Here is a 25,085-nt window from a genome sequence, read left to right as displayed (position 1 = left end):
CTGTGCGTGTGGGACACCTGGGGATGGGGTACCTCACCAGCTCATCAAGGGAAACACAGGCTGACGATGCTAAGACTGCCCAGAAGGGGGTATTTTGGCAGAAAGTTGTTGCCTCCCCCTCAGCTGGCAAGAGACCAGGAGTGACCAGCTGGCCGGCACCTTCCCCAGTTTGCCTTTGCTGATGCAGGAGGGGGAAAACCCAGGCGTGCGGGGGGCACGTCACCAGTTGGTGGGCACCAGACGGCATTCGAGGTAAATAAGAGCGACCTTGGCACAGCAAACTCACACCCTCTTTCCTCTGGGCCACCGCCGGGGGCGGGGAGGGGAGGGGGGGGAAGTGAGAGTGGGTCGCTATGTCTTCTCTCCCAGCTTTCCCTCTTTCCCTCCCTCGGCAGGGACCCCGCCCCGGGTACACCCGCGTACTGCCAGCGTCCCGCACCGCCGGGAGGACAACGCCGGCAGGTAACCACGCCTCCCGCGGCCCCGCGCGGTGCCGCCCCGCTCCCGGAGACCGAGGCCCCCGCTGTGCCGCCAGGATCGGTTCCCCGCGCCCAGAGGGCGCGTCCGCGCACACGCTCACCTCCTCGGCCGCATGGTGGGGGCGGAGACCCCGGGCCACGGGGGAACTCGGACGGCGGGAGATCTCGGAGCACTAGAGACCTCGGGCCGCGGAAGCCGTCGGGCCGCGGGAGAGCTCCGAGCACGAGCACAAGCGACCTCGGGTCGCGGGAGCCCTCGGAGCGCCCAGCACTCGCTGCGCTCCCGCCGCGCCTCGGAGGCTCTGGGCGCTGAGCCGGCGACCGGCTCAGCGCCCTCCCGATCCGGCCCCGCCCCTGGTCCCACCCCCGGCCCGGTCCCTCCCACGGCCTTGGCCACTGGCAGGCGCGAGGGAACGGAAGCTTGGACAGTCACTCCCGAAAGTTCAGCCCTTCCCAGGAGAGGGCGTAAGTCGGGCCCCGCGGGTTGCAGGTTGGGGCTCCAGGTCCACCGGGCCTTGAGCCTGGGCGCAGTAGGTACCCCGGCAAGTCGGCGGCAGGGAAGGTCCGGTGGAGGAGGGCGGCCGAGCGCGCTGCTGGAGGGCTTGCCCAGCTGGAGGGGCCGTGGGAGGCTCAGTGCTGCCCCGGAGTCGCGCAGAACGTCCGCTCCCCCAAGCGCCCCGGCTCCGCCTGCGCTTGTCCCCCGCCCCAGCGGCCTGAGAGCCGGCGGGGCGCGGCGGGCTGAGAGTGAGGCTCCCGCCCTCCCTCCCGCTCTCGGGACGCAGCCAGGACCTCCAGCGCTTGGTGAAGTCAGAGCCCCAGGACCGTTCAGGGACGAATGAATGAGTGGCGGAAGGAGGGAGGGAAGGCAGGCCGGCAGGCTCCACCTTCCAGGCCAGCCCTAGTCTCCCCCGAGCCCGCGTTGCTGCCGCGTCCTTTGTCAGTCCTGGGCCACCTGCCGCGGCATATTTGCCTATTAAAGGCTCTGAAAAGCCCACCGCCTGGAAACCAGTTCGTCTTTGCTCCTCCAAGCGTGTGGGACTTCTCACTCTTTTTTTTTTTTTTTTTTTTTTCTGGTCTGGGAAAGGCGGCGCGGAGCCCCGGAGCTGGGGGCAAACGCCCCGTTTCCTTCTTGCCCAGCCCACCCAGTCCACGAGGCCTCCTCTCTTTAGGCCCAGCTGCGTCCTCCTCCCGCACCGGCCAGGTGGGTGCCGGCCAGGCGAGTGGGTGGAGCCATGAGGCAAGAGGCCGTCCAGCCCCCGGAAGGGCCTGGCCCCCAGACACCCCACCTCAGGCCTGGAGGTGAGGCCGTCCAGCCCCCGGAAGGGCCTGGCCCCCAGGCACCCACCTCAGGCCTGGAGGCTCCTGTCGGGTCGAGGCGCGAGGGGTGTGTCCTGCGGCCCAGGCTGATGGGGGTGCTGAGACCAGCCTTTGGGGCGCAGGACAGGCAGGGTGTAAAGTGAGGGCAGAGCCCACGGGGCTCCCCTGGCCCCAGCCACCTGCATGCTGTCATTCTTATAACAAAGATTTAGTGCCGACCTACCACACTCGGCCTATGTGAGTGCTAAAGAGAAAAGCTTAAAATAAGAGAATCTGCGCCTGGTGGAAGTTAACATTCCTGTGGCGACAAGAGCAAACAAGACAAGGAAGCAGGGCTTCCCTGGTGGCGCAGTGGTTGGGAGTCCGCCTGCCGATGCAGGGGACGCGGGCTCGTGCCCCGGTCCGGGAAGATCCCACATGCCGCAGAGCGGCTGGGCCCGTGAGCCATGGCCGCTGAGCCTGCGCGTCCGGAGCCTGTGCTCCGCAACGGGAGAGGCCACAACAGTGAGAGGCCCGCGTACCGCAAAAAAAAAAAAAAAAAGACAAGGAAGCAAAACAGCTGGGCTGGGAGATGGGGATGCTGCCGAGGAGGGGGATGGGGGCTGCAGGTGGCCAGGGAGAGAGGTGGGCCTGCGGTCCTAAAGCACAGGGGCTTCACCCCTCCCAGGTCAGGCTGCAGGTTGGGGCGGGGGGTTTACAGAGGCCAAGCAGGGTCTATCCTCCCTTTGGGGGCAGGGGGAGGAGAAGGGACAGGGGTCCTGGCCAGGACTCCCGTTCAAGTGTCCAGTGAGGGCACAGACAGCCTGAACTTGGGTGGGGGGCATCAGGAAGGGGTTGAAAGATGGGGGCCAGGAGGAAAAGTAAGATCTGGCCAGGAGAACCGGGCGTGGGTATAAATCAGATCAGAGATGGAGTCTCAGGACGCTGCCCATCCCCAGAGCCAGAAAACCAATGCCGCGTCTAGAACAGATGCAGCGGGGACCTTGGTGGGGGGGCGGTCACCGTGTCAGGCCCAGCAGGGCCAGAGGGGGCATGATATCGGTGGCCTTAGATTCCCTCCCGCGGGGTTGGCGGCAGCTGGCAGAGGAGGGCCGACCCAGCATCACCCGCGGGTGAGGAGAAAGGGACAAGGGACCGGCTGGGTCCGACACCTCCCGCCTTCCTGGGTCCAGTCCCGCCCCCACCAAGACCCTCCCCCACCCGCAGTGCTGGGGAGTGGAAGGGGTGGACCCCACACACAACCTCGGGTCCTGGGGGACGGAGAGGCCCCCTCGGTTAAAACCTCGCTCGCAGTGTCGGCTCACGTGGAGCGGGGAAGGAAAGGTGCCCAGTCGGCGTCCCGGGTCGCAGCCCTACAGTGCAGCGGGGGCACAGCCCCAGGGCAGCGGGGCAGGGAGCGCCGTGGGCTTCCGGAGGCGAACGCCACGGAGCAGCCGGCTGCTGTGGGGAAGGGGTCAGGCTTGGCTTCCGGGGCAGCCCTCCTCCCCGGACCCCGGAGGGCCAAGTGCTGCTGCCAGGCCCACCCAAGAGTGGGCACCCTGGGCCCAAGGAGCGCGCTGCCTGTTGAGCGGGCAGGCAAGCGGTAGGGAGTGCAGTGGGGCTGGAAGGGGACGTCCGAGCAGGACGGGGCGGGAGCGGGGGAGGGACACCCCGGGAGCGGGCAGAAGGCCAGCCCCAGGCCCCTGAGACCGTAACCCCTCTGTGCCTGTGTTTCCGCATTTGCGAAGGGGCGGCAGCGACAACGTCTTCCTCGTAACGCAGCTAAGTAGGTTCAGGTTCCTGTGAGTGAGCACACGTAAGGCGTCCGCACCGATGCCGGCACGTGGCTTATAGACAGAGGATTTCAAGACGGATGAGCGCAGGGGGCGGCCCTCGGGAGACTTCCTGCGGGTGAGCTGAGGTTTTCCTCCCCCGCCTTCACCTGCGGCCGTTTCTCAGGCAGCGAGGCGGGCGTGTTGGGGGTGCCGGAGAGAGAAGCCCACCCGGAAGGCTATCTAGGCCAACCTGGGAACCAAGCCGGAGTTGCTGCTGTGCTGAAGGCCCAAGGCTCTGGGTGCAGACACAGAAGCAAGACCCCAGTACCTCAAACTCGGGGCTCAGAACAACAGCAATGCACCGTCTCAAGTTCTGGAGGCGGGATGCCTGAACCAGCGCTTCTCCGGGGAGCTGGAGGTGAGGGTCCTTCCCGACTCTTCCGCCCCGGGTGCCCCAGGCGCCCGCTGTCTTGCAGCTGCGTCTCTGCCCCCACGGCAATGGCCTTCTCTATATGGGGTCAGGTCTCCTCTGCCACCCCTGGCGAGGGCCTTGGGGCTCACACGTGATCCAGCACAGTCTCCCCATTTCCATCTCATCACAGCAGCCAAGCCCGCTTTTGCCCATAAGGTGACATTCGCAGGTTCTGGGATTTGGGACAGGAACATCTTTCTGGGGTCATTATTCAGATGACCACAGGGGGTCACAAGGGGCCTCTGTGGGTAGGATTAGATACTTAGAGGCAGAATCTCAGGGTGTTATAAGGCTGCTTTGAGGGGCTCCGGGCCCCGCCTGGGAGCAGGCTGGCACAGAGCTGACGCCGGCAGACCAGGCCCCCCGGCGCCGGCTGCCTTGGGTGGAAGCAGCTGTTCCCAGCCCTGTCCCGTCAACCGCCGACACGAGTGCCTGTCTCTGCGGTCGGTTTGGGCCCAGGGCTTGGCCTCCCTGGAGGGTCTCATCTGTGCTCAGATGCTCCTGTCCCCACTGGCCCTCCGTGTTTTCTGGGGCTGCCATGACCTTGGTTTCATTACAGACCTTTAGCCCTTGGACAGGAGACCCGTGACATCACAGCCCAGTATTGTCCCCCTGCTAGCCTGGAGAGAAGGTCTTCATGAAGATGAAGATGTTTCTATCGGCCAGGGCTCTCTGTGTGTGTGTGGGTGTGGGTGTGGGTGTGTGTGAGAGAGGGAGAGAGAGAGAGAGAGAGAGAGAGAGAGAGAGAGAGAAGGACAGGAAGAGAGACAGGAAGAGAGACAGTTTGTTCAAGGAATTGGCTCACGTAATTATGGAGGCCTGATAAACCCAAAACCTTCAGGGTGAGCTGGCCGGCTGGAGGCCCGGGAAGAGTCGTGCTCAGAGAGAATTCCTTCTCGCTCAGGGCAGATTAGGCCTTTGAAGGCTTGGGACTGTCTCAGTCCGACGCGGCCACTATAATGAAATTCCACACACTAGGCAGCTTGTAAACAACAGAAACGTCCTGCTCGAAGTTCTGGAGGCTGGAAGTGGCAGGTCAGGTACTGGCAGGGTCGGGTGAGGGCCCCTTGCACGGTCACACGCTTCTCGTGTGTCCACACGTGGGCAGGGGTGAGGGAGCTCGCTGGGGCCTCTTTTGTAAGGGCACTAATCCCAGTTTGGAGTCACCTCTCAAAGGCCCAACCTCCTAATACGATCACCTTGGAGCTTAGCTTAGGTTAGGATCAACCGGTGAGTTCAGACCACAGCACCCACCCGCACTGTGGAGGGTAACCTGCTTTCCTCAAAGCCCACTGATTTAAGTATCAATGTAATCCAAAACGCCCTTCACAGAAACCTCCAGGATAATGTTTGAACAAAGGTCTGGGCACCGTGGCCCAGCCAAGTCAACACATAAAATTAACCATCACAACTTCTATTCTATTTCAAGATACTTTTAAAACACCCTTCAGGGCTTCCCTGGTGGCGCAGTGGTTGGGAGTCCGCCTGCCGATGCAGGGGACACGGGTTTGTGCCCCAGTCCGGGAAGATCCCACGTGCCGTGGAGCGGCTGCGCCCGTGAGCCATGGCTGCTGAGCCTGCGCGTCCGGAGCCTGTGCTCCAGAACGGGAGAGGCCACAGCAGTGAAAGGCCCGCGTACCACAAAAAACAAACAAACAAAAAAAAAACCACCCTTCAGAAAGTCCAATTGTAGCCCCACCTTTCTTCCACAAACCACTGTCGGCACCAGCAGTGGTCCCAAGCTTCCCCAGGTCACAGTGTAACGCCCAGGACAAGCAGAATCTATGTGCCTGTCTGAGTCTGGGTCCCTTTGGGGAGTTTTCTGGTTAACCTGGAAAGGCCCCTTTGGGATTCATCACATGTGATTTGAAGCCGGCTCTGTCAATGCTCCAATGGTCCTGTCCTCACCAGAGCCCGGGGCAAACTGCGACCCCGCCTTCTGCAAGCAAGTCCGTCTGGGTTAAGGAGGACCAAAGGTTGCATGCTTCACGAGTGGACCTGGCCTTGGCCTCCATGCCCTCTGTTCAGCCTGTCCTACTTGGCTGACCGAGTGGATATCTACACTTTGCAAAGGTTTGGGATGTTTCCTGTGGCTCTGATCAGGGTGGGTGATTTTAACCGTCAAGGCACATGGCAGCCGTGACGGCATCGGCTGCGTGTACAAATGGCACAGGTGCAGCGCGCGGTTATGACCATGTGTCCTGCTCGTCTTTCTCACATACTTTCCTATGTCCTACAGAATAAAATAAAGGCGGTGTTGATACACAAAAACACCAAAGAATGACCCACAACGATCATAATAAATATATTTTAACTTCCCAACTGGCACAAAGAAACATTTCCAGCAGCCCAACGTGCACGGTCATGTCAGGGTCTCGTCCACCGTTAGACCCGAGGCTTCGCCCCCTCCCACCAAAGGTCATGGTGGGAGCGGGGCCCTGTCTCTCCAGACCCAAAGGGATGATGGGCCTGTAGCGATCTCGGGAAATCCAAAGTCAAGCAAATAAAATAATAATTTGAAAAGGAAAAAAGAAACAATGTAAGGAAAGTTGTCTTTGTTCTAGGAAAAGTCTCTCTCTTTTTTTTTCATGGTATAATGACTCATTTATAAAGAGGAAGTGAGTTCTGTTGAAAAATACTTGAAATATTCTCTCAGGGGGAGAAAACAGTTCTTCACCAGCGTGGCTGGGCCCTGGGTGGGGGGCTTTGCTCTCTGCCTGTCCTGAGCCAGCAGGGATAATTCCTCCTGGGGATCCAGAGCTGAATGACTGCTGTGAAGGGGAGCGGGGGCTTGGTACCCACCGAAGGGCCCCTGGGAGCAAGCTGGGGGGCGCCCGTCTCGCTAGGTTACCCGAGGTCTCTGAGAGGAAGACCCCACCTGCCTTCTGTGAGGTTTCCACCGCGTGGTGGGATGACAAGCATGTCGTGGGCAGTAGGGGACGATGGCCCCCACACCCCTCCTGGGGAGGGGCCTGGCACCCGAGACGGGTGCACAGAGGGTCCCCAAGGGCAGCCCACTGGCCCAGCTCAGCAGGTCTCACTTTCAGGGTGGAGAGGCCACCGCGGAGCAGACCCACAGAGAAGGGAGGGCGGGACTCGTGGGCAAGGCTGGTCAAGCGGTGTTCCCTGGCCCTTCCAAGGGTCCTGCTGCACCCGAGCTGAGCACGGCTGCCTGTGGGCCCCGGGCTGCCTGTGCCGGAGGGCCACGCAGCAGGGACCCCGCTCGTCACGTGATGCAACCCTGGGGACTCAAGTCTCGCGGACGTGGCGCCTGGCACCTCGCTGGACTCGGGGGACATTTCTCGGCTCAGTTTTTGCGGGGGGTGAAGGCCACGGACAAGGTGCCAGAAACACACAGCGCCCCTCTTGGTGCCCTCCCTGCCCACCTCCTTGGGGCAGCTCCACTGTCCAAGGGAGGCCGGTGCTGTCTGAAGGCAGCTGCCCATCATCCCAGCAAAACGGTCCCTACTTCCAGTGAGGGGGTCTCCCTCACGACTGAGACAGTGTGAGCTGAAGGGAAGCACCTCCTGCGTTCCTGGGGCCCAGGCCCCGTCACCACCTCCAGGGGAGAGAAGTGGGGAGACGCCGTGGAGGAGGTGGGGTGACCCTCAGGTCCTCCAAAGAGATAATGTTTCGGAACCTGCCCCACCTGGCTCCCCACGTCCCTGCTACAGTCCTGGCTGGGGGCCGGGTGGGCGCCACAGCGTGAGCGGGGCGAAAGCTGGCACTGGGAGGTGGTGAAAAGAAGTTTCCAGGCACTGCCGGGGGAGGACCCATGACTTACTGTCCTGGAAGGTGCAGGCAACGTTGGTCCAACACAAGGACGAAGGCCAGATGCACGGGGCTTGGGGGAGGAGACGGCCTTCTCCTCAGGGCTCGGGGGGCCGTGTGTGGCGGGGACAGTGGAGGAGGGCAGGGTCCTGGCAGCAGAAAGGCTGCCTGAAGCGGTGGGGTGGCCGGACCAGGGCTGTGGGTGTGCAGGGCTGGCGAGGGGACGTGCGTGGGAATCGCCAGTCCTGAGAATGTTCCAGGAGCACCGAAGGCCGTGTGTGCGTGTGTGTGCCCGTCTGTGTGTGCATGAACGCGTGTGTGTACATGTGTGTGTGCGTGTATGTGTGTGTGTGAAAGCCCAAGGCAGGCCTGTTTGAGGGGCTGAAAGAAGCTCAGTGTGGCCCAAACGCACACAGTGGGGCGCCCGTGAGGACGTGAGCTTGTGTGAGTGTGTGCTCTGTGTGTGACGAGTGCGAGCCTGTGAGACAGCAGGTGTGTGCTTGTGAGCGTGGGGCTGTGCAGGGTGAGGCACGTGCCTGGAGCCTGGGGAGTGGGGACCAGGACCGGGGCACATGTGCCGCGTGGCTCCCGTCCGGGGGTTCGTCCGGAGGTGAGACGCTCAGAGGCACCAGTGCAGAAGCGGGGAGAAGGTCCCCGAAGTGGAAAGGGGGCACCGCTGACCTTGAGCTTGTCCAGAACTTGTGGGGCGGCCCCTGACCTGGGCCCAGAGACTGCCCCGGGCACGGCTCTGTGTAGAAAACCCTCTGCTCTCTTGCACTCTCAGACCTGTTTCCCTGGTGAACCCGAAGCAGCCTGTGTCCCTCCGAGTTTCCAGGGACACAAACGCACAGGAAATACCTCTTCATGGCGGGGACGTTGCTCCACACGTGCACGGCGTTCCGGAGGGTACGGCCACGGACGTCCTGGATGGTCACCGGCTCAGTCTGAGGGGTAAAAACGTCAACTAGGAACTGGGAGACCCACAGTGGGCACGACACCTGAGCCCAGAACAGTGTCCCGGGCCTCCCAGACCGATTATGTCACCCAGTCGACATTGCTTACATGTCACATCTTTTTCCTTATAAATCACCTTATAAGGAAAAAAGCCGAGATATTATTTGAGACCCTTTAACTGGTAGGTTATTTTCACTCCCACAGGCCACCTGGCCCAGGGACTCCCCGCCTGCTGCATGGCAGAGGTGGATTCCCGTGAAGGTCAAAGAAGTCCTTGCTCTTTGAGCCACGAGATATGTCATGTCAGGCAGATAAGAGGCTCTGCGGGCAGACGGCAGTGTTTCCTCAAGGGCCGATGCTTCACGATGCCCACAGGAGCCAAGGGCGTGGCCGGATCCTGGGGCCGCAGTCTCCGTAGAAAGCACCGGAAGGTCAGGGAAGGAGGGGCTGGGGGGGGGTCGTGGCAGGAGGGAGGTCATCCGGTCCCCGACACCCAACCAGGTGGCCTGAACTTTACCTCTCCGGACTTGGAGTGGTGGGGCGTGCAGAAAGGCCCACGTGGACCATTCCCAAGTCTGACCATCCCTGGACACATCAGTCTCCTCCCGTGTCCAGACACCTGGCCGGGAGGAGAGCTCACACGTGGATGTACCATCGGGCGCAGGGCAGAAAGAGACGGTCCTGTCTTGGGCACGTCTAGCTACTGCCTGCCATCGGCAGGCATGTGGTTCCACAGCAAGATGGGGGCAGTGACAGGACACGTGGGAAGGTCTCTTTTTTGCCTACTTCTGATCTGGGACCAATTCCGATCTACCAAATGTGCTCACAAAACGATCAAGAGTCAGCATCCTTGCTGTCCTCCGAGTCTGCGGACGGCTGGCTCCCAGGGCGGGAGCCTGTGCTTTTGGTCTGGACTCGCGGTTACTATTCATAGATTTTTCAGTAAGCAGGTCACCTTACAAGCCTTGTGACTGCTGATATGTGGTGACCTGTCAGTGTTTAAAGATTCCGGGCTTCCCAAAAAGGAGAAATAAGTAGGGATGCGGAAGAAAGTAGGAGAATCGTGAGGCCACTTTGCTCAACCCTATGAAAATGATGTTTAAACTTTAATTAAATGGGTGACATTCCGGGAAAACATAAATTACCAAGCTGACCTCAGAAAAGATTGAAAGTCTTAACAGATGGGTTCCCGCAGAAGATTTCCTTAACCTAGTGAAATGTATCAACCTCGACCTCAAAGCCAGCATCAGCTTAGTAGAGAAACACTGGACACATGTACGTGCAACTCAGGACCCAGGCAGGCATGTCCCGTCACTACTGTGGTTCAACGTGAGACGAGAGGTACAAAATTAGAAAGAAAAAACTATCATGACCTGCAGACAATCTGCTCAAATACCCAGAAAGTCTAAGCGAACCAACTATAAACCACTTTCATCCACAAAGTCATCCAAGAAGGCAGCAGAAGCTAAATTAATGTAGAGACGAGATCAATCGTTTCTTGAATCAAACCAGTAAGAAAGATACAAAACCAGTAAGATACAAAATGGAAGATCCCAACTGCATAGGAGGGAAGAAGACAGGACATTTGGGAGCCAAGGCGAGGGAACGCAGAGAGCTGGGGACACCCCGTGGGCAGGTGAGGGGAGCGGCAGCTCGGCCGCCGGGGGGGTGGGGGTCTGCGCGGACACCCTCCCGGGGCAGTGGCAGCATCCCTGAAAACGGCACATGGACCCCGCGGTCTCACTTCCAGAATCCACCCCGCAGATGTCCCCACTCATGCTCCCTCCTCATAGCATTGTTTGTAAGAGCAAGAGATTGGAAACAGCCCAACTCTCTGTTCCCGGGAACGGGTTAAAGGCATTTTTCACATCCATACAAAATAAAACTGCAGAAAACAAAACACATACGTCAAAACAAAGAGTGAGAAAGGTACTTTTCCAACAGAACGATTTCCAAGGTCACGGTTAAGTGAAAAAAGCCCGACGCAGGGCAGCGGGGCGGGCAGACGTGTAGGTTTGTGAAGACGTCCTGGAGGTGGCCAAGGACCCGGAGACAAGTGCAGTGGGGACAGCAGGGGTGGGGAAGCCAGGAGACTTTCACTGCGGGGACCCCGGGCCTGGCCTGGGGCTGCCCTGTGTGTGGGTCTGCTGGGAGGGACGGGCCAGGTCAGCCCTGGACAAACCGGTCACTGAGTCCAAAAGTGGCTGCTCTAACGGTCAGGACTTGGGCCTGAGGACAGAAACAGCAAGGCTGTCGGTGCCCCAGGATGGGTGTGAGTGTGTGTGTGTGTAACTGACCGGTGCACTGCGCATTGCGGTGTGCGACTGCGATGCGTGTGCACGTGTGAGTGTGCGTGCGCCCAGGTGGGGTGGCGGGGAGGAGAAGGACATGACCCGAGGTGGCGGGATCCTAAATCCAGGGCAGTGCAAAGGCACTGTTGGGACCTCAGTGGTGAGACGGCCCTCGTGGGCCCTGTGAACTCTGCAAACCCAGGCCTCGGGACCGGGACCTAAGCGGTGCCCCCCAGGGGCCCCAAGTGTCCCTCGGGGAGGCCGCGGCCCGCACCCACCTCCAGAAAGCGAGTGGCCACGACGCGGTCGTCCTGGGTCAGCACCAGGTTGTCCACGAACATCCAGAAGAAGGGCTGGGGGCTGCCTGGCCGCGGCCTCGCGTACCGCAGGATGCGGTGGAACTGGAACAGGTACCACGCTGGGGTGGGGAGCAATCAGGTGGGTCTGGGCTCTGCCTGGAGGGACCCGGGACGCAAAGGCGGGGCTCTGGTGGGGCGGGGCCGCCTGATCCCGCAGCTGCAGCCTCCAGGGCACAGGTGCGGGAGGCTGGGCGACGCCGCACAGGGACACACAGCCCTGCGGACAGGGTGGGAGGGGCACCAGGCCGCCCTGGGGTGACGGACCCGCTCGCTGTCCTGGCTGCGGTGATGGCTCACAGGTACTCACTTCAAAACCCACCACGCTGTACTCACTGAATACGGACAATTGACCTATGTCTCTGATACCCCAATAAAGCTGATTGTTTAAGAATGCAGACGGTTTGCAATTCCTGCCCTCCCTGAGGAGAACTGGGGTGCGTAGGAGGGCGTGGCGGACAAGAGGCTCTGGAGTCTGAGCAGATGGCCAGGCCTCTTACCTGGGGGCTGGCTGCAGGCCTGGCCCAGCGGGGGCGTAGAGCCGTAGGCGAGGTCAAAGGGGCCCCATGCTTCCACCTGCAGGAGAGCGTGGCTCAGGAGGGCAGAGAGCTCCCCCGGGGCCGGGCACCTTTCCTCTCTGACCGTGTGGTTGAGGCTGACCCTCATGGAAGGGGTCGGGGGGCGGTGAAACCCACCGGGTCAGACCCGCCCCTTGGTTCCGGGGGTGCAAGGAGCCCTGCTTTCTCTACCATCTCAGGGAGGCCGGCCCTCAGCAGAGCCCTGGGAACCCGAGCGCGGTGATTCCTTTGTGCCGGGCTTGGCCCTTACAGACCCCCCAGGGAGAGTGACACGGGGCCCCCAAGGATTCATGTGGATTCTGTGTGTTGCTGGGAAATACAGGTGGAAGCCCTGATGGGTCACTGGGCAGCAGGTAGCCTTCCCTGGCGAGCGGGAGCCGCCCCTGCTGCACCTCCCCCGCCCCCCAGCCCCGTCCAGGCCCCTACAGTCCCCCCTGAGCTGAGACGCTGAGGATTCCCTTCCCCCATCAGGGGCCCAGGTGACGGAGGGACCCAGTTAGAGACTCTAGCCCGTGTCACTCTTCTTGAAAAACAATTGAAAGACCCAAATACTGGATTCCTGGCTTTCTGACAGCAGCCCGTCCAGAGCAGACGCGGCTTCCCTGGACCCCTCCCCAAGTCACTTAACAGAAGCCGACACCCGACGTTAGCCCCCGGCCTCACGTGCCCCCGGCCTCACGTGCCCCCGGCCTCACGTGCCTTGTCTCAGTCAGCTCTGACCCTGACCCAGGCGCGCTCCTGGTGGCTTCAGCTCCAGTGAAGCCGGCTGAGCAGCGCAAGTACAGCAGGGGGTCTGGACAGGGAAGGGGCAAGGGGGCTAGAGGAGGTGAGCGTGGGCTGGGGGCCCGGGACCCGCATCCCAACACTCTACACGAAGGTGGCTGCTGAAATGACCCCAGGAAAGGTTGGGAAGGAAGCAAGGTCTTAGAGGGAACACCCCGCTGTCCCCGAGGACCCGCCAGTGTGCACTTGAAATCCCCCGAAACCCGCGGCCAGGTGTGGCTGTGCAGACGTGGAAGCCGGACAGCCCCACCTCTAGGGTGGGCTGCAGGGTGGGAAAGCCCAGGTTACAGGCCTCGTGAAAAAGGAGTGAAGCCAAGACTGGTCGTCGGGGAACCGGGTGATGACGGTACACGTGAGCCACTGTCACCCCGAGACGCGAAAGCTCATTGCGGGGGGGGGGTGTCTAGACCCGTGGCCGCGCCAGCGAGAGCCCCCCCACGTCTGATCTGTTCCTGCAGCTCTGCTACGTGGGGAGGGCTCGTGTCACTCTCCAGTCCCGCCTTGACCGTCCTGCCCTGGCAGGGAGGACCCCGCCCTGGGGGGCCTGGGACGAGTGTGCGGGTGGGCGCAGGCTCCAGAAACGCTCCCTGGTGGGACGTCCGAAGGGGCCGGAGGGGCAAGAAGAGAGCTGTCCTGGGCTTCGGGGCAGGGCAGACCCCAGGGGGACGGAGGAGACGGGCGTCTCCAGTCTCAGCCAGGGAGGAGGGCTGGCCCCTGGGACACGGCCCCCCGGCCAGACGGGGAGCAGAGCTGAGAGGCCCTGCCGGCACCCGGGGGGTGAACTGGGTCCCCCCACATTGGCTGCTGCCTTGTTGCCACCTTCTGTGGCCAGTGTTCCGGCCCCTCTGACCCCGTGCCCGTGGTTGTCGGGCTCTGGGGATGACGGGCTTTAATTCTCCTGTGAGAGGCTGTGTGGGCGAGTGGGTGACGGACCAGATCTTCCTTCCCTGAGGCCACAGAGGTGGCATCCCAGCCCTTTCCCATCCGCAGCGGCTCGCGGCCCAGCTGCTGAGTCATTTTTAGGCCCTTCTTCCAAGGCCGCCGTCCAGGACAGCAGGAAATAGCCTTCGAGGGAGCCAGACGTTTCATGACAGCGCTCGGAGAGTGTTTTCAAACAATCCGTGGTGGTTGTGTTCAAGACTCAGCACTTTATTTTAGGAGGGGGGATGCCCCTCCCTAGGCGGCACCGTCACAGGTGGTGGGATAGGCCCCTTGGGTTTCAACAAACCGGGCGGGAGCTTTGGCCAACGGTTCTCCTCTGGGCGGTGGGCAGCGGGGGGCTACGGACATGCCTTTCTCAGCTCTCCCGCCGTGGGGGGCCGACACCCCCCCAGGTGGGCCCTGCTGGGGACAGAGCATCTGGGCTGCACCTCCCCCACCCCATCCAGTCCCCCTCCCCCGACGCACTCCCTCCCCCCGGTCTGCTCTCACCCCTTGGTGCCTGGAGGAGCACAGCAGTACTTACGTCCCTCCTCACTACGTTGGTGACATCATCCAAATGCTTCAGTTTCCCCGGCTCGGAACCATGTTCCAAAAAGCCCAAACTCATCAGCTCTGGGTGGGGAGCAAAGGGGACACACAGGGCTGACGCTGGTTTTTGACCCCATGTGGAACTAAAGGGCTGCCGTTAGCAAGCAGACTTTATCTTTTCCACCGCATGACAGGGGGGAGCCAGCAAACTGCACTGAGAACTGATTTCAGAAAGTCAAGCAATTTGTTGCAAAGCCAGGCCCTCCTGGCTGCAGCGCCACTCTCTGGGTTAGGAATCCACTGGGTGGTGGCCGTCCACGCTGATGTCACCTGGTCAGGCTGTGTGACACGGATGGGTTACAGGGGAGTCTGCAGCCTGGGCATGGGACAACTAGCCCAGAAAGAATCCTAACAAATTGAACTAAGGATGCATCGTCCGGGCAGGGACTCGGAGGCTGGGCGGCCACGGGCTTCCTTCAGGGGAAAGCCGTGCCCACTCTGTGCGTCTCAGCCCCCAGGTCCCTGACACGGGTGTGCATGAGGCCGCTGTGACCGCACTACACAAGACACGGGGCGTAGCGCCAGAAGTGGGGTGGACGCCCCCCCCATTCCATTTGGCCAGAGACAAGGAGTATTTTCACGGATTCTTCTTACAACTGCCGGGCCCAGGAGAACCCATAGGATTTCCAAAGGCACCAGCAGGTGGGTCTGCTCAGGGTACAGAGGGGCAGGACACCCAGGAAGGCTGGAATGCAGCACGTGACCAGCCTGCGCAACCTGGGAGATGTGGGTAGAGAGGGGGGGTGCAGGGAGCCCTGCGAGGGGTGGGGCAGCCCTGTAAGGCGGCCAGGTGTGTGGAGGTGTCTGAGGTTTGGTGGCCGTGGGCAGGGCTGTCCTAGGCAGAGAGCCTGGGCCCCATGGCCCTCACTACAGCGTTTCACACCCACCGTCTTGCTACGTGAACTTTCTTTCCAAGGCGTCCCTGCTGAAGGAAGGAGCCCCAGGTGCTCCTCAACCCTCCCCTCCTGAAAATGACCCTCAGGTCCCCAGCCTCAAACATGTAGCAAGTGCATCATAGGGGACATTTTGACCCCGCCCACCGCCCACTCCCCCGGTCCCCCATGGGTCTCGCTCCAGGCAGACCCATCTTCCATTGTCAGTCCTCAGACATCACTGCACCCACCTTTCTTGATGTCCCCAAAAAGGGACAGCACCCGGATGGGCTCTCTCTTCCACACGGGCACAGTTTTGTACATCTCAAGGGGACTCTCCTATTTATTTTTTTTAAAAAAAAGGATGTTCTGATGACTGCTTGGTTGTACAGCCCATGAGTGACAAGAAAAATTCTTTCTGGCTCTGCAGAGGCTTTTCCCCTGATGAATGAGGACACACCGGCCGAGGCGGCTGGCCCCACCCTGACTGCACTGACCCCCAGGCCTCCGTGAGACCCCACCCATCGCCCAGGATGAGGGCTTCTGTCCTCCACACCAAGCCCCCAGCCTGGGCCATCTCTAGCAAAGGAAAGGCAGGTGCGAGGGCATTTTCCTGACTGTGAAGGAAGATAATTCTATCCCGAGAGAAACCACTTCCCTTGTATTTCTTGGGAAGAGTCTCAGACCTGGGGGATTCTGAATACCCACGGCCATGGGATTCACCCAACCCCTCTCCGTCCCCTCTGTGGGCTCTGAACGTGGGCCTCAAGCCACACAGCACCCCTGAAGGCTACCAGTGTCAGGCATCTCCCAGGCCAGGCCTGAGCCAGCCCCTGAGTCCTGCCATGAAGGAGCCAGGAAGGCCTAGGGTAACACCCGCCCACCCCGCAGGGCACCCGGCAGCAGAGACCCGATGGATCTATTCATGAAACAAGCACCCCAGCGCCACCTGACCCCCAGGAGGTTGCACTTGGGAGTGCCTGGCCTCCCACGAACTGTGGATGGGATTCCAGGCCTAGGCAGGGGCACTGCCTGGGGGCGGGGGAGGGGGGTCCCAGGAGACCCTGAGCCCCAGGGGGAAGGGTCTGCCCAGGGCTGGAGCAGGTGGGCACCCAACGCAGGCAGCGAGTGAAGCGGCGGGCCAGTGTAAGGGAGGGCAGGCTGCCCGGAGGAGGAGGAGTGGGGAGGTGAGAAGGGCGGGGCGGACCCCGTGCAGGCACAGCCCTGAGGGACACTTGCGGACACACGTCCTGGTCCCCCGCGGCAGCCGCAGGAGCAGTGCCTCCTTCCCGCTGTGCTCCGGCTCTAGTGGCAGTAATACCAGCTGTGGGCATCAACCCCTTCTCCCTTCAATGAGAAACTCGTCCTGCAGTCTGCCAGCACGGGGCCTTTCTGCACCGAGAGGGAGCGTTTCTGCCGCTCACCGGACCGCGAGAAGGCTCTACGGGGAGTGCAGCCACCTTGCTCCGAAAAGCACCATAAAGGCACCTGCTCCCATCTGGTTTCAGGGAGCTCTGGGTGGTGGGGTACCATGTGCCCCCGTGGTGGCCCAGCAATGCCGTGTGTGGCGACTCTCCAGAACCAGTCTGGCTGTGCGCCACAAGGGAAAGAGCCCGAGACCCCAGGCCGCCACGGTGAGCACCCAGCCCTCCCCATCACGTGGCCACCCTCCCTCTGTGCGTCTCTGTCCCCTTCCTTCCTGTTAGATGACACCAATCATTGCATTTCATGTCACCCTCATCCAGGATGACCTTACCTTAAGATTCTTAACTAAATTACGTCTGCAGAGACCCCATTTCCAAAATAGGCCATGTTCACAGGTAACAGGGGTTAGGACGTGGATGTGTCTTTGGGGGACAGAGCTCAACCCACCATGATGAGCCCAAACTCCTGCCTAGCTCCCGGATCCCGACCTTGATCCTGGAGAGGACCCACGTCTGTGCCAGCTGTCCGGGCTGGACCAGGAGAGCCTGCCCGGGCGTTTGCTCCCACTTGCTAGACCTAGAGGCACACCTCTGCGGGGCCCCTCTCCTACGTCCTACAAATGCCTCATTCCCAGGCTTGGAAGAAACAAAACTGCCATGCGAAAGTGATTTGTAGAGGGACTTCCCTGGTGGCACAGTGGTTAGGAATCTGCCTGCCAATGCAGGGAGCACGGGTTCGAGCCCCGGTCTGGGAAGATCCCACGTGCTGCGGAGCAAATAAGCCCGTGCTCCACAACTACTGAGCCTGCGCTCTAGAGCCCGCGAGCCACAACTACTGAAGCCCATGTGCCACAACTACTGAAGCCCGTGCGCCTAGAGCCCGTGCTCCGCAACAAGAGAAGCCACCACAATGAGAAGCCCACGCACCGCAACGAAGACCCAACGCAGCCAAAAATCAATAAATTAATTTAAAAAAAAGAAAAATGTTAAAAAAAATAAAGTGACTTGTAGAAGACAGAGCATCTAGCAGACAAAGAGGGGAGGAGAAAAGCGCATTTGCTTAAAAGCCCTTAACATCGTTGTGTAAGAGGGAGCGGACGGGCATTTTGCAGCCCATCACCGGAGGAAAGGAACCAAGTCAGGGCCGCCGAGCACCCGCTCCCGCTCCCTCTGTGTCCTCACCGCCTCCCGGTCGCAGAAGGCCTTCAGCCACCCCCGCCACTTCTTCCTCCTCTGCAGCAGCCCACTGCGGGGGAAGGGCAGGCACAGGAAGCAGACCCAGTTACTCATGGCCTGCACTTTCCCCGAGGTCCCGGGGCCCACCAGGCTGTCGATGCACTCGAAACAGTAGCACCTGGAGTCAAACAGAGAACCACAACGACAGGCCTGCCACTGCCTTGGCCGCCAGGTGAAACCCCGGTGGTCCCCCAGGCAGAGGCGAGCCTGCTCCGTGCTCCGGAGTGAGGGGTGGAGGCCACACGCGGGCTCAGGGGAGAAGACGGAGCTGGCAGGGGCGGGAGGCGGGGCTGCAGCCCGGGGAAGGGGGACGGGTCCCTCTTGGGGACCCAGAGCGCCGGGAACCCAGCCATCTGCAGAGGACAGCAGGGGGTCTGTGGGTAGTGACAGATTTCACAGACTCCCCTAAGCCAGCTGGCTCCCTCCTCCAAACTCCAGATCCTGAGAAACCAGGCAAGATCTCTGCAGGAGCGCCCACTGCGGGGGCGGGGCGGGGCTGCAGACTTGGGGCGACGCAGCAGTAAATACCGGGACGCCCGGAACGACTGAGGGGAGGGGACCACGGGTAACGCTCGGGCTGTTATGTAGCAGGGAATGACTACACCTCGCCTGACCCCAGCCGCGTGGGTTTCCTGTCGCTGCCCTGCTTAACCACGGAGGGAGCAGCTATGTCTTGGCGATAAAAACAGAAAGAAAAATCCCGAGCACAGATCTTCCGACACACCCTTCCCCTAGGTCACGGCTATTCACCAAATGAAACGTTTGAGCTGGAAATGGAAAGCTTTGGAGAAAGTCATACTTTTGGGAGGTGAACCCCTTTGGACTCTGGGATGCGGAGCTGAGAAGAATGGGAGTTTCCCAGGCTTGTGGGCAGTGGTCCTTCACCCCTTGCCCGGACCCCCCGGGCCCCTGGCCTCACCGCGTGCAGTCGGGGCTCTCGCAGATGAGCAGCGTCTCTCCCGCACAGCATATGGAGCAGTAGGACAGGTACCCGTCCTCGTCGTACAAGAAGAGGCACTCCAGGAACTTGTCCTTGGCGAGGGCAAAGCCAGGCTGCCTCCTCTGTTCCAAGGCCTCCACAAAGCCGCCCCATGCCTCCCTGCTTACCTTGCACCGAGTGCACATCCCTCCCTCAAACAGAGGGTGCTGTGTGTGCACCTGGAAACTTCCGCAGCAGATACACATGTCTGAGGCGAAAACCCACAGGGCAACGTGTCACAATGCTGTCAGGCACAGCAACAGACTCAGGAACAAGTTTAACAATAACAAAAAAAAGGCATGACCTGTACACTGAAAACCACAAACTAGTCCTCAAAGAAATTAATGATCAAACAGATGGGAGGGCATCCCATGTTCATAGATCAGAAGACTAAACAGTGTTAATATGGAGAGCTTCCCCAAATCTGGTTTTGAGAAACCAGATCCTTCTCAAAATCCCAGCTGGCCTTTTCCTTTCTTTCTTTCCTTTTTTTTTAGAAATTGCTAAGATGATCCTAAAATTCATATGTAAATGCAGGGGATCCAGAATGGGCAAACCCAAAGAGAAAGAAAGTAGATTTGTGGTTGCCTAGGGTTGAAAGAGGGGAGGCAGAGGGATGAGGAATGAGGACGGACTGTTGATGGGTACCAGTTTCTTTTGCGGATGACGAAAATGCCCTAAAATTAGACTGTAGTGATGGGTACACATATCTATGATTATGCTAAAAGACACTGAAGTGTATGCTTCAAATGAAGTGTCAGGGTCCTTGGGGCAGGTGGAGGGGATACGAGCTGGGCACCAGCGGCATACGCTGCCCTCTTCCACGGACGGACAATGAGTGAGGCTGCAAGTCTTTCCTCAGCTGGCTGACGTCCCTTCACCTGGGCAGGTGTGCGATGCTCACCTTCTATGTCTCGCTGGTTAACCTTGACTTCATATGCAATGAGATCTGGAAAAGAAAATAAGTAGCCCCTTCCTCTGCCTGTCTCCTAATTTAGACACCTCAAGAGATGAGCCTCACAAGTCCTTGGTGAAGGACTTCTGACGTCACAGGAACCAGAGGATCAGCCCCCCCCGCCCTGTCCCCTCCGCCTTTCATGGCGACATGTTAAACGTCTGAGCTGGTGGGGTGGGGTGGGGTGGGGGAGGCTTTGAGTGGGGCCCTTCTGCTCCTGAGTGACGTGGGAGCATTCCAGAAGCCGGGAACCCTAGACTCTGCCCAGGCCTGGGGTCAGCACCCCAAGTGATGGAGGCAGTACCTGCATGAGCCCTCACCTCTGCGGAGCCTGGGTGACGGTGGGGATGACTGCTCGCTGGAGCGCGGGATGATGTCCGTGCTGTGCTCTGCTTCCCGGTCCAGGACTGCAGCAGTGGCCGTGGGGACACCAAACCAGGAGACAGGACGCACACCAGACAGGGAGAAAGTGTCCCATCAGCCTCCGTCTTGGAGCCCCAGACCCCCAGCACGGGGACTGAGCAGACCACCCAGCCCGGCCCCTACCCACCTCCCACCATGACACTCAGCCCTCTCGACCCCCAGGGTCAAGGGGCAGGAAGACCAGTGGGGAGCGCCAACCTCGAGAGGGGGCTCGGTGGGTGCAGTAGGTGGGCCGCTCCTCCCCACAAATGGGAGGGCAGGGGGCCTCGAAGGGCCCAGGGCCCACCATGGCCCCTCCCTCCTTCTGTGTCCTCCCTAGCTGTGCACCCCTCAGCCACCCCCATGCGCCTGCCGCCCCACTGTCCCCCAGCCCCCAGCCTGTGGTCTCTCCCACCCGACCCTCAAAGGCAAGGGGTCAATGGAGAAGGAGAAAGGGCCTCACTGATTTCACAGGGCTGGGGACACGGCTCCCCTTCCAGCAGCGGGGCTGGGTCAGGGTCCGAGCCATCCAGGGCTTCCAGGCTCAGGGTTCCCGGGGAGGAGAGGGCCATGGAACCTGGGAAGGGGCCTTCCAGAAACCAGCAGGAACCGGGGGTGCTGGGCCCGCTGGGCGAAGGGGGTGCGAAGGGTGACGTGACGTGCGGGGGAGGCGGAGTGGGGAGGGGCGGGGGAGCCCTCAGTGCCACTGGGTGTTGGCTGGAAGGGTGGGGGGGCTCGCCCCTGTTGGGTGGGGTTAGGGAGTCTGGGGAGGGGGGGAGGGTGAGGGGGGGCTCAGTAATGGGGCGCTGAGTGTGGGGTGGGGGGGTGGGGGGCTTAGGGGCGGGGCTGTGGTCTTGAGGGAGGGGCAGGAGGGCAGGTGTGGGCAGAGGGAGGTCAGTGGGCTTAGGGAGATCAAGGGTGGGGGTGAAGGTGCTGGGTGAGGGTTGGGGGGGAGTTTACTGCGGTGGGAGGGGCCAAGGGGCAGTGAGGGGGAGGGGCTCAGCTGGGGCCTGGAGGGGGCATAACTCCCCCACCTCTGCTGGGGTGTGGGCTGGGCATCCTGACTCCCTGAAAAAGCTCAGCGCGAGGCGGGGGGGTCACTTTGCAGTGAGAAACCTGACAAACACAGCTCTGCCAGGTGGTCAAGGTCGACGTCAAGAGTGGAGTGGACAGGACTGCCCTGGAGGCACTGAGATGAGGATGGCCTGTCACCTCTGTGGGCTCCCTCCCCACGCATGACCCTGCCTCCACCCTTGAGAAAAATACCAGAAAATTCCAGGGGAGGAACAGCGAACAAAATATCTGCCCAGGACTCTTCAAAACTGTCATGCTCATCAAAAGCAGAGAAAATCTGAAAAACCGTCACAGCCAAGAAGAGCGTAAGGAGACGTGATGACTAAATGGGACAGAAAAAGGACATTAGGGGAAAACCAAGGGCATCTAGTAGACTACAGCTTATCAGTGTAGTGAATGTTGTATCAGCATTGGTTCATTAATTGTAACAATTGTATCACACTAATGCAAGATGTTAATAATAGGGGAGACTGGGTGGGGTTTGGGGGAATTCTGTCCTAGCTTCACAAATGTTCTGTAGATACAAACTATTCTAAAATAGTTTCTGTTTTTAACGACACAGTATTATTGACTATAGTCACCATGCCGGTATATTACATCCCTATTTTTGGGAATTTATTTATAACTGGAAATTTGTATCTTTTGACCCTCTTCACCCATTCGCCCATCCCTCAGTCCTCACCTCTGGCAACCACCTTCTCTGTTTCTATGATTTTTTAAAAATATTTATTTATTTATTTATTTGGCTGCACTGGGTCTTAGTTGTGGCATGTGGGATCTTTAGTTGTGGCATGTGGGATCTTTAGTTGTGGCATGTGGGATCTTTAGTTGTGGCAGGTGGGATCTTTAGTTGTGGCATGTGGGATCTTTAGTTGCAGTGGGATCTAGTTCCCTGACCAGGAATCGAACCTGGGCCCCCTGCATTGGGAGCGCAGAGTTGTAACCACTGGACCACTAGGGAAGTCCCAGGTGTTTTTTTTTTTTAATTCCACATGTAAGTGAGATCATATGGTATTTGTCTTTCTCTGTCTGACTTGTTTCACTTAGCATAATGCCCTCAAGGTCAATCCATGTTGTCACAAATGGCAAAATTTCATTCTTTTTTACGGCTGAGTAATATTCCATTGTATACATACACCATATTTTCTTTATCCATTCATCCATTCATGGGCACTTAGGGTGTTTCCATGTCTTGAATACTGTAAATAATGCTGAACGTGGGGGTGCAGATATCTTCTCAAATTAGTGTTTCCTTGTTTTTGGATGAATACCCAGAAATGGAATTGCTGGATCGTATGGTAGTTCTATTTTTTCTTTTTTGAGGAAGCTCCATACTGTTTCCTGTGGTGGCTGTACCAGTTTACATTCTCACAACTGTGCACGAGGGTCCCCTTTTCTCCACACCCTCCCCAGCACTTGTTATTTCTTGTCATTTTGACACTAGCCACTCTGACAGGTGTGAGGTGGTAACTCACTGTGGTCCTGATTTGCAGTTCCCTAATGATTAATGTTGTTGAGCACATTTTCATGTACCTGTTGGCCATCTGTATGTCTTCTTTGGAAAAACATCTATCCAGATTCCTTGCCTAGATTTTATATCAAATTGTTTGTTGTTTTGCTATTGAGCTATGTGAATTCTTTATATATTTTGGATATTAACCCCTTACTAGATATATGATTTTCAAATATTTTCTCCCATTCAGTACATTGCATTTTCATTTTGCTGATGGTTTCCTTTGTAGTGCAGAAGATTTTTTAGTATGATTATAGTCTCATTCGTTTATTTTTGCTTTTGTTGCCTTCGCTTTTGGTGTCAAATCCAAAAAACCATTGCCAAGACCGATGTCAAGGAGTTTACCACCTATGTTCTCTTCTAGGAGTTTGTGGTTTCAGGTCTTATGTTCAAGTCTTAAATCCATTTTGAGTTAATTTTTGTGTGTGGTGTAAGATAGTGGTCCAGTTTCATTCTTTGGCATGTAGCTGTCCAGTGTTCCCCAACACCATTAATTGAAGAGACTGTTCTTTCCCCATTGTATATTGGCTCCTTTGTCATAAATTAATTTTCCATATATACGTGGGTTTACTTCTGTGCTTTCTATTCTGTTCCATTGATCTATGTGTCTGTTTTTGTGCCAGTACCATACTGTTTTCATTACCGTAGCTCTGTAACATAGTTTGAAATCAGGGTGTGTGACACCTCTAGCTTTGTTCTTCTTTCTCAAGATTGCTTTGGCAATTCATGTCTTTGTGGTTCCACATAAATTTTTGGATTGTTTTTTCTATTCCTGTGAAACCTGCCATTGGAATTTTGATAGGGATTTCATCAAATCTGTAGATTGCCTTGGCTAATATGGTTATTTTAACAATATTAATTATTTCAATCCATGAGCATATCTTTCTAAATATTTTAGAATATTTATTTACAAGAGTTTATTAAAACTTTTTTAGTGGAGGGAAGACAATACTGATGATGACAATGAAATCATTTTCCCCATGTTTGAGTACGTTGTCTTGATTGCCTTCTCCTCCTTTTACTTAGTTTAGCTTTGTTTTTTAACTAAGACGCCAGATTAAAAATTATTATAAGGACCAGGAGTGACTGGGGTGCAGGCCTCTCTGTCACCTGACCACACCACCCAACTCCCATGTCACACCCCTGCTCCCCACTCTGCCCTGTCCATGTTGTTCCTGTAACGGAAGGGGAATGTGGGGATTCCAGGGGCCCATTCCAGCTCCACGGAAGGGACTGTCTTCTCGTTTTGGGACCTGAACAGCAGGGAAGGCGTCCTGGGGGCAAGATCACCTGGCCTGGTGACGTGGAGCAGAGGCTCCTGGAAGGTTCCACCTAGGGTACGTGGACAAGTACGGGAGTGGGGGGAACCCAGGACACTCCCGGGCAGGTGCCTTCCGGTCAGGGTCTCGGGTCACCGTATGCCCTGCTGCAGCTTGACCAGCACTGTCTGGGGGGGTGGGGGGGCCCTAGTGGTTTGGAAACAGGCCTCAGAGGAGCTGGCCTCTTGGTGACCAGCTCAGTCTCTGAGGCCACCACCAGCATCAGACCCTGACATGTCAGGACCCTCTGCCGGCCAAGGGTACCCCTGTCCTCACTCATGGACACCCCAGGAAACCCGAAAATCACATGCGTGGGAGCAAAGGGCGGGACACAAAGCAGGCCTCCATCTCCATGGGGACCATCCTCCAGCTCCACCTCCCCCTATGGCCCTGCACCCAGCAGTGGCCACACTCTGCGAGGGGCAGATCTGAAGCTTCCTGGGTGAACCCCAGTCCCTCCCAGCCCAGTCTGCCTGACAGCTCTGCCTTCCCTGGCCCGGACTTCTGCAGGGCGGGCGCGGGCCCAGCGAGGACCTGCTAACACCCCTGCGTGAGCCTCGGTGGGCCTGTGGTTGGGTCCCGCCTGGCCTGGCAGTCACCCTCTGGGTGCTGGCCTGACAGGGTGACCCACAGCTTGATCTCAGCTCGGTTCAGAGGCTTTTGGGCCCAAAGGCATCCTGAGCGGCACCTGACTCCTGTCGGGCTCGGCCCCTCCCCTGAGGCTGTGTATGGCCTAGGAGGAGCCTGTCCTGGTGCTGGGGCACCGACCACTGACCACTCCCCTCCTACACTGCTCGGTCCTCATGCTGTACTTCTGCATTCCTGCACAGCCCCAGAGTAGCAGGGGGTCTCGCAGGCACCTGAAGAGGATTTGGGGGCCCATGAAGCAGAGGGGGGCTGGCAGCGGGCGGAGCCGTGCCTCTGTGAGAGCGTACACTGGCGGGGGGGACGATGGGACCACTGTCCAGAAGCTGCATGAGGGAAGCCACAGGAGCGCGAGGGCCATCAGGGACTGGGGTTCAGATC

General features: G+C 58.9%; 1 protein-coding gene across 1 annotated transcript; it reads right to left on the bottom strand.

Annotated features, from left to right (window-relative positions):
* Positions 1–6,627: 6,627 nt before the first annotated feature.
* On the bottom strand, positions 6,628–20,725 carry DNMT3L (DNA methyltransferase 3 like; the record flags this gene model as incomplete). The annotated part of the gene is made up of 11 exons (XM_082840411.1): positions 6,628–6,793; positions 8,652–8,737; positions 11,317–11,456; positions 11,895–11,970; positions 14,221–14,309; positions 15,409–15,496; positions 17,764–17,935; positions 18,737–19,004; positions 19,701–19,745; positions 20,072–20,158; positions 20,617–20,725. The coding sequence occupies 11 exons, from the start codon at positions 20,723–20,725 to the stop codon at positions 6,628–6,630; spliced, it is 1,326 nt and encodes a 441-aa protein (XP_082696537.1).
* Positions 20,726–25,085: the final 4,360 nt, after the last annotated feature.

This window comes from Leucopleurus acutus, assembly GCF_964270905.1.
Source record: "Leucopleurus acutus genome assembly, chromosome: 5".
NCBI lineage: Eukaryota > Metazoa > Chordata > Mammalia > Artiodactyla > Delphinidae > Leucopleurus > Leucopleurus acutus.
Note: the sequence above shows the minus strand (reverse complement) of the source record. Positions and strands in the feature narration are given on the sequence as shown.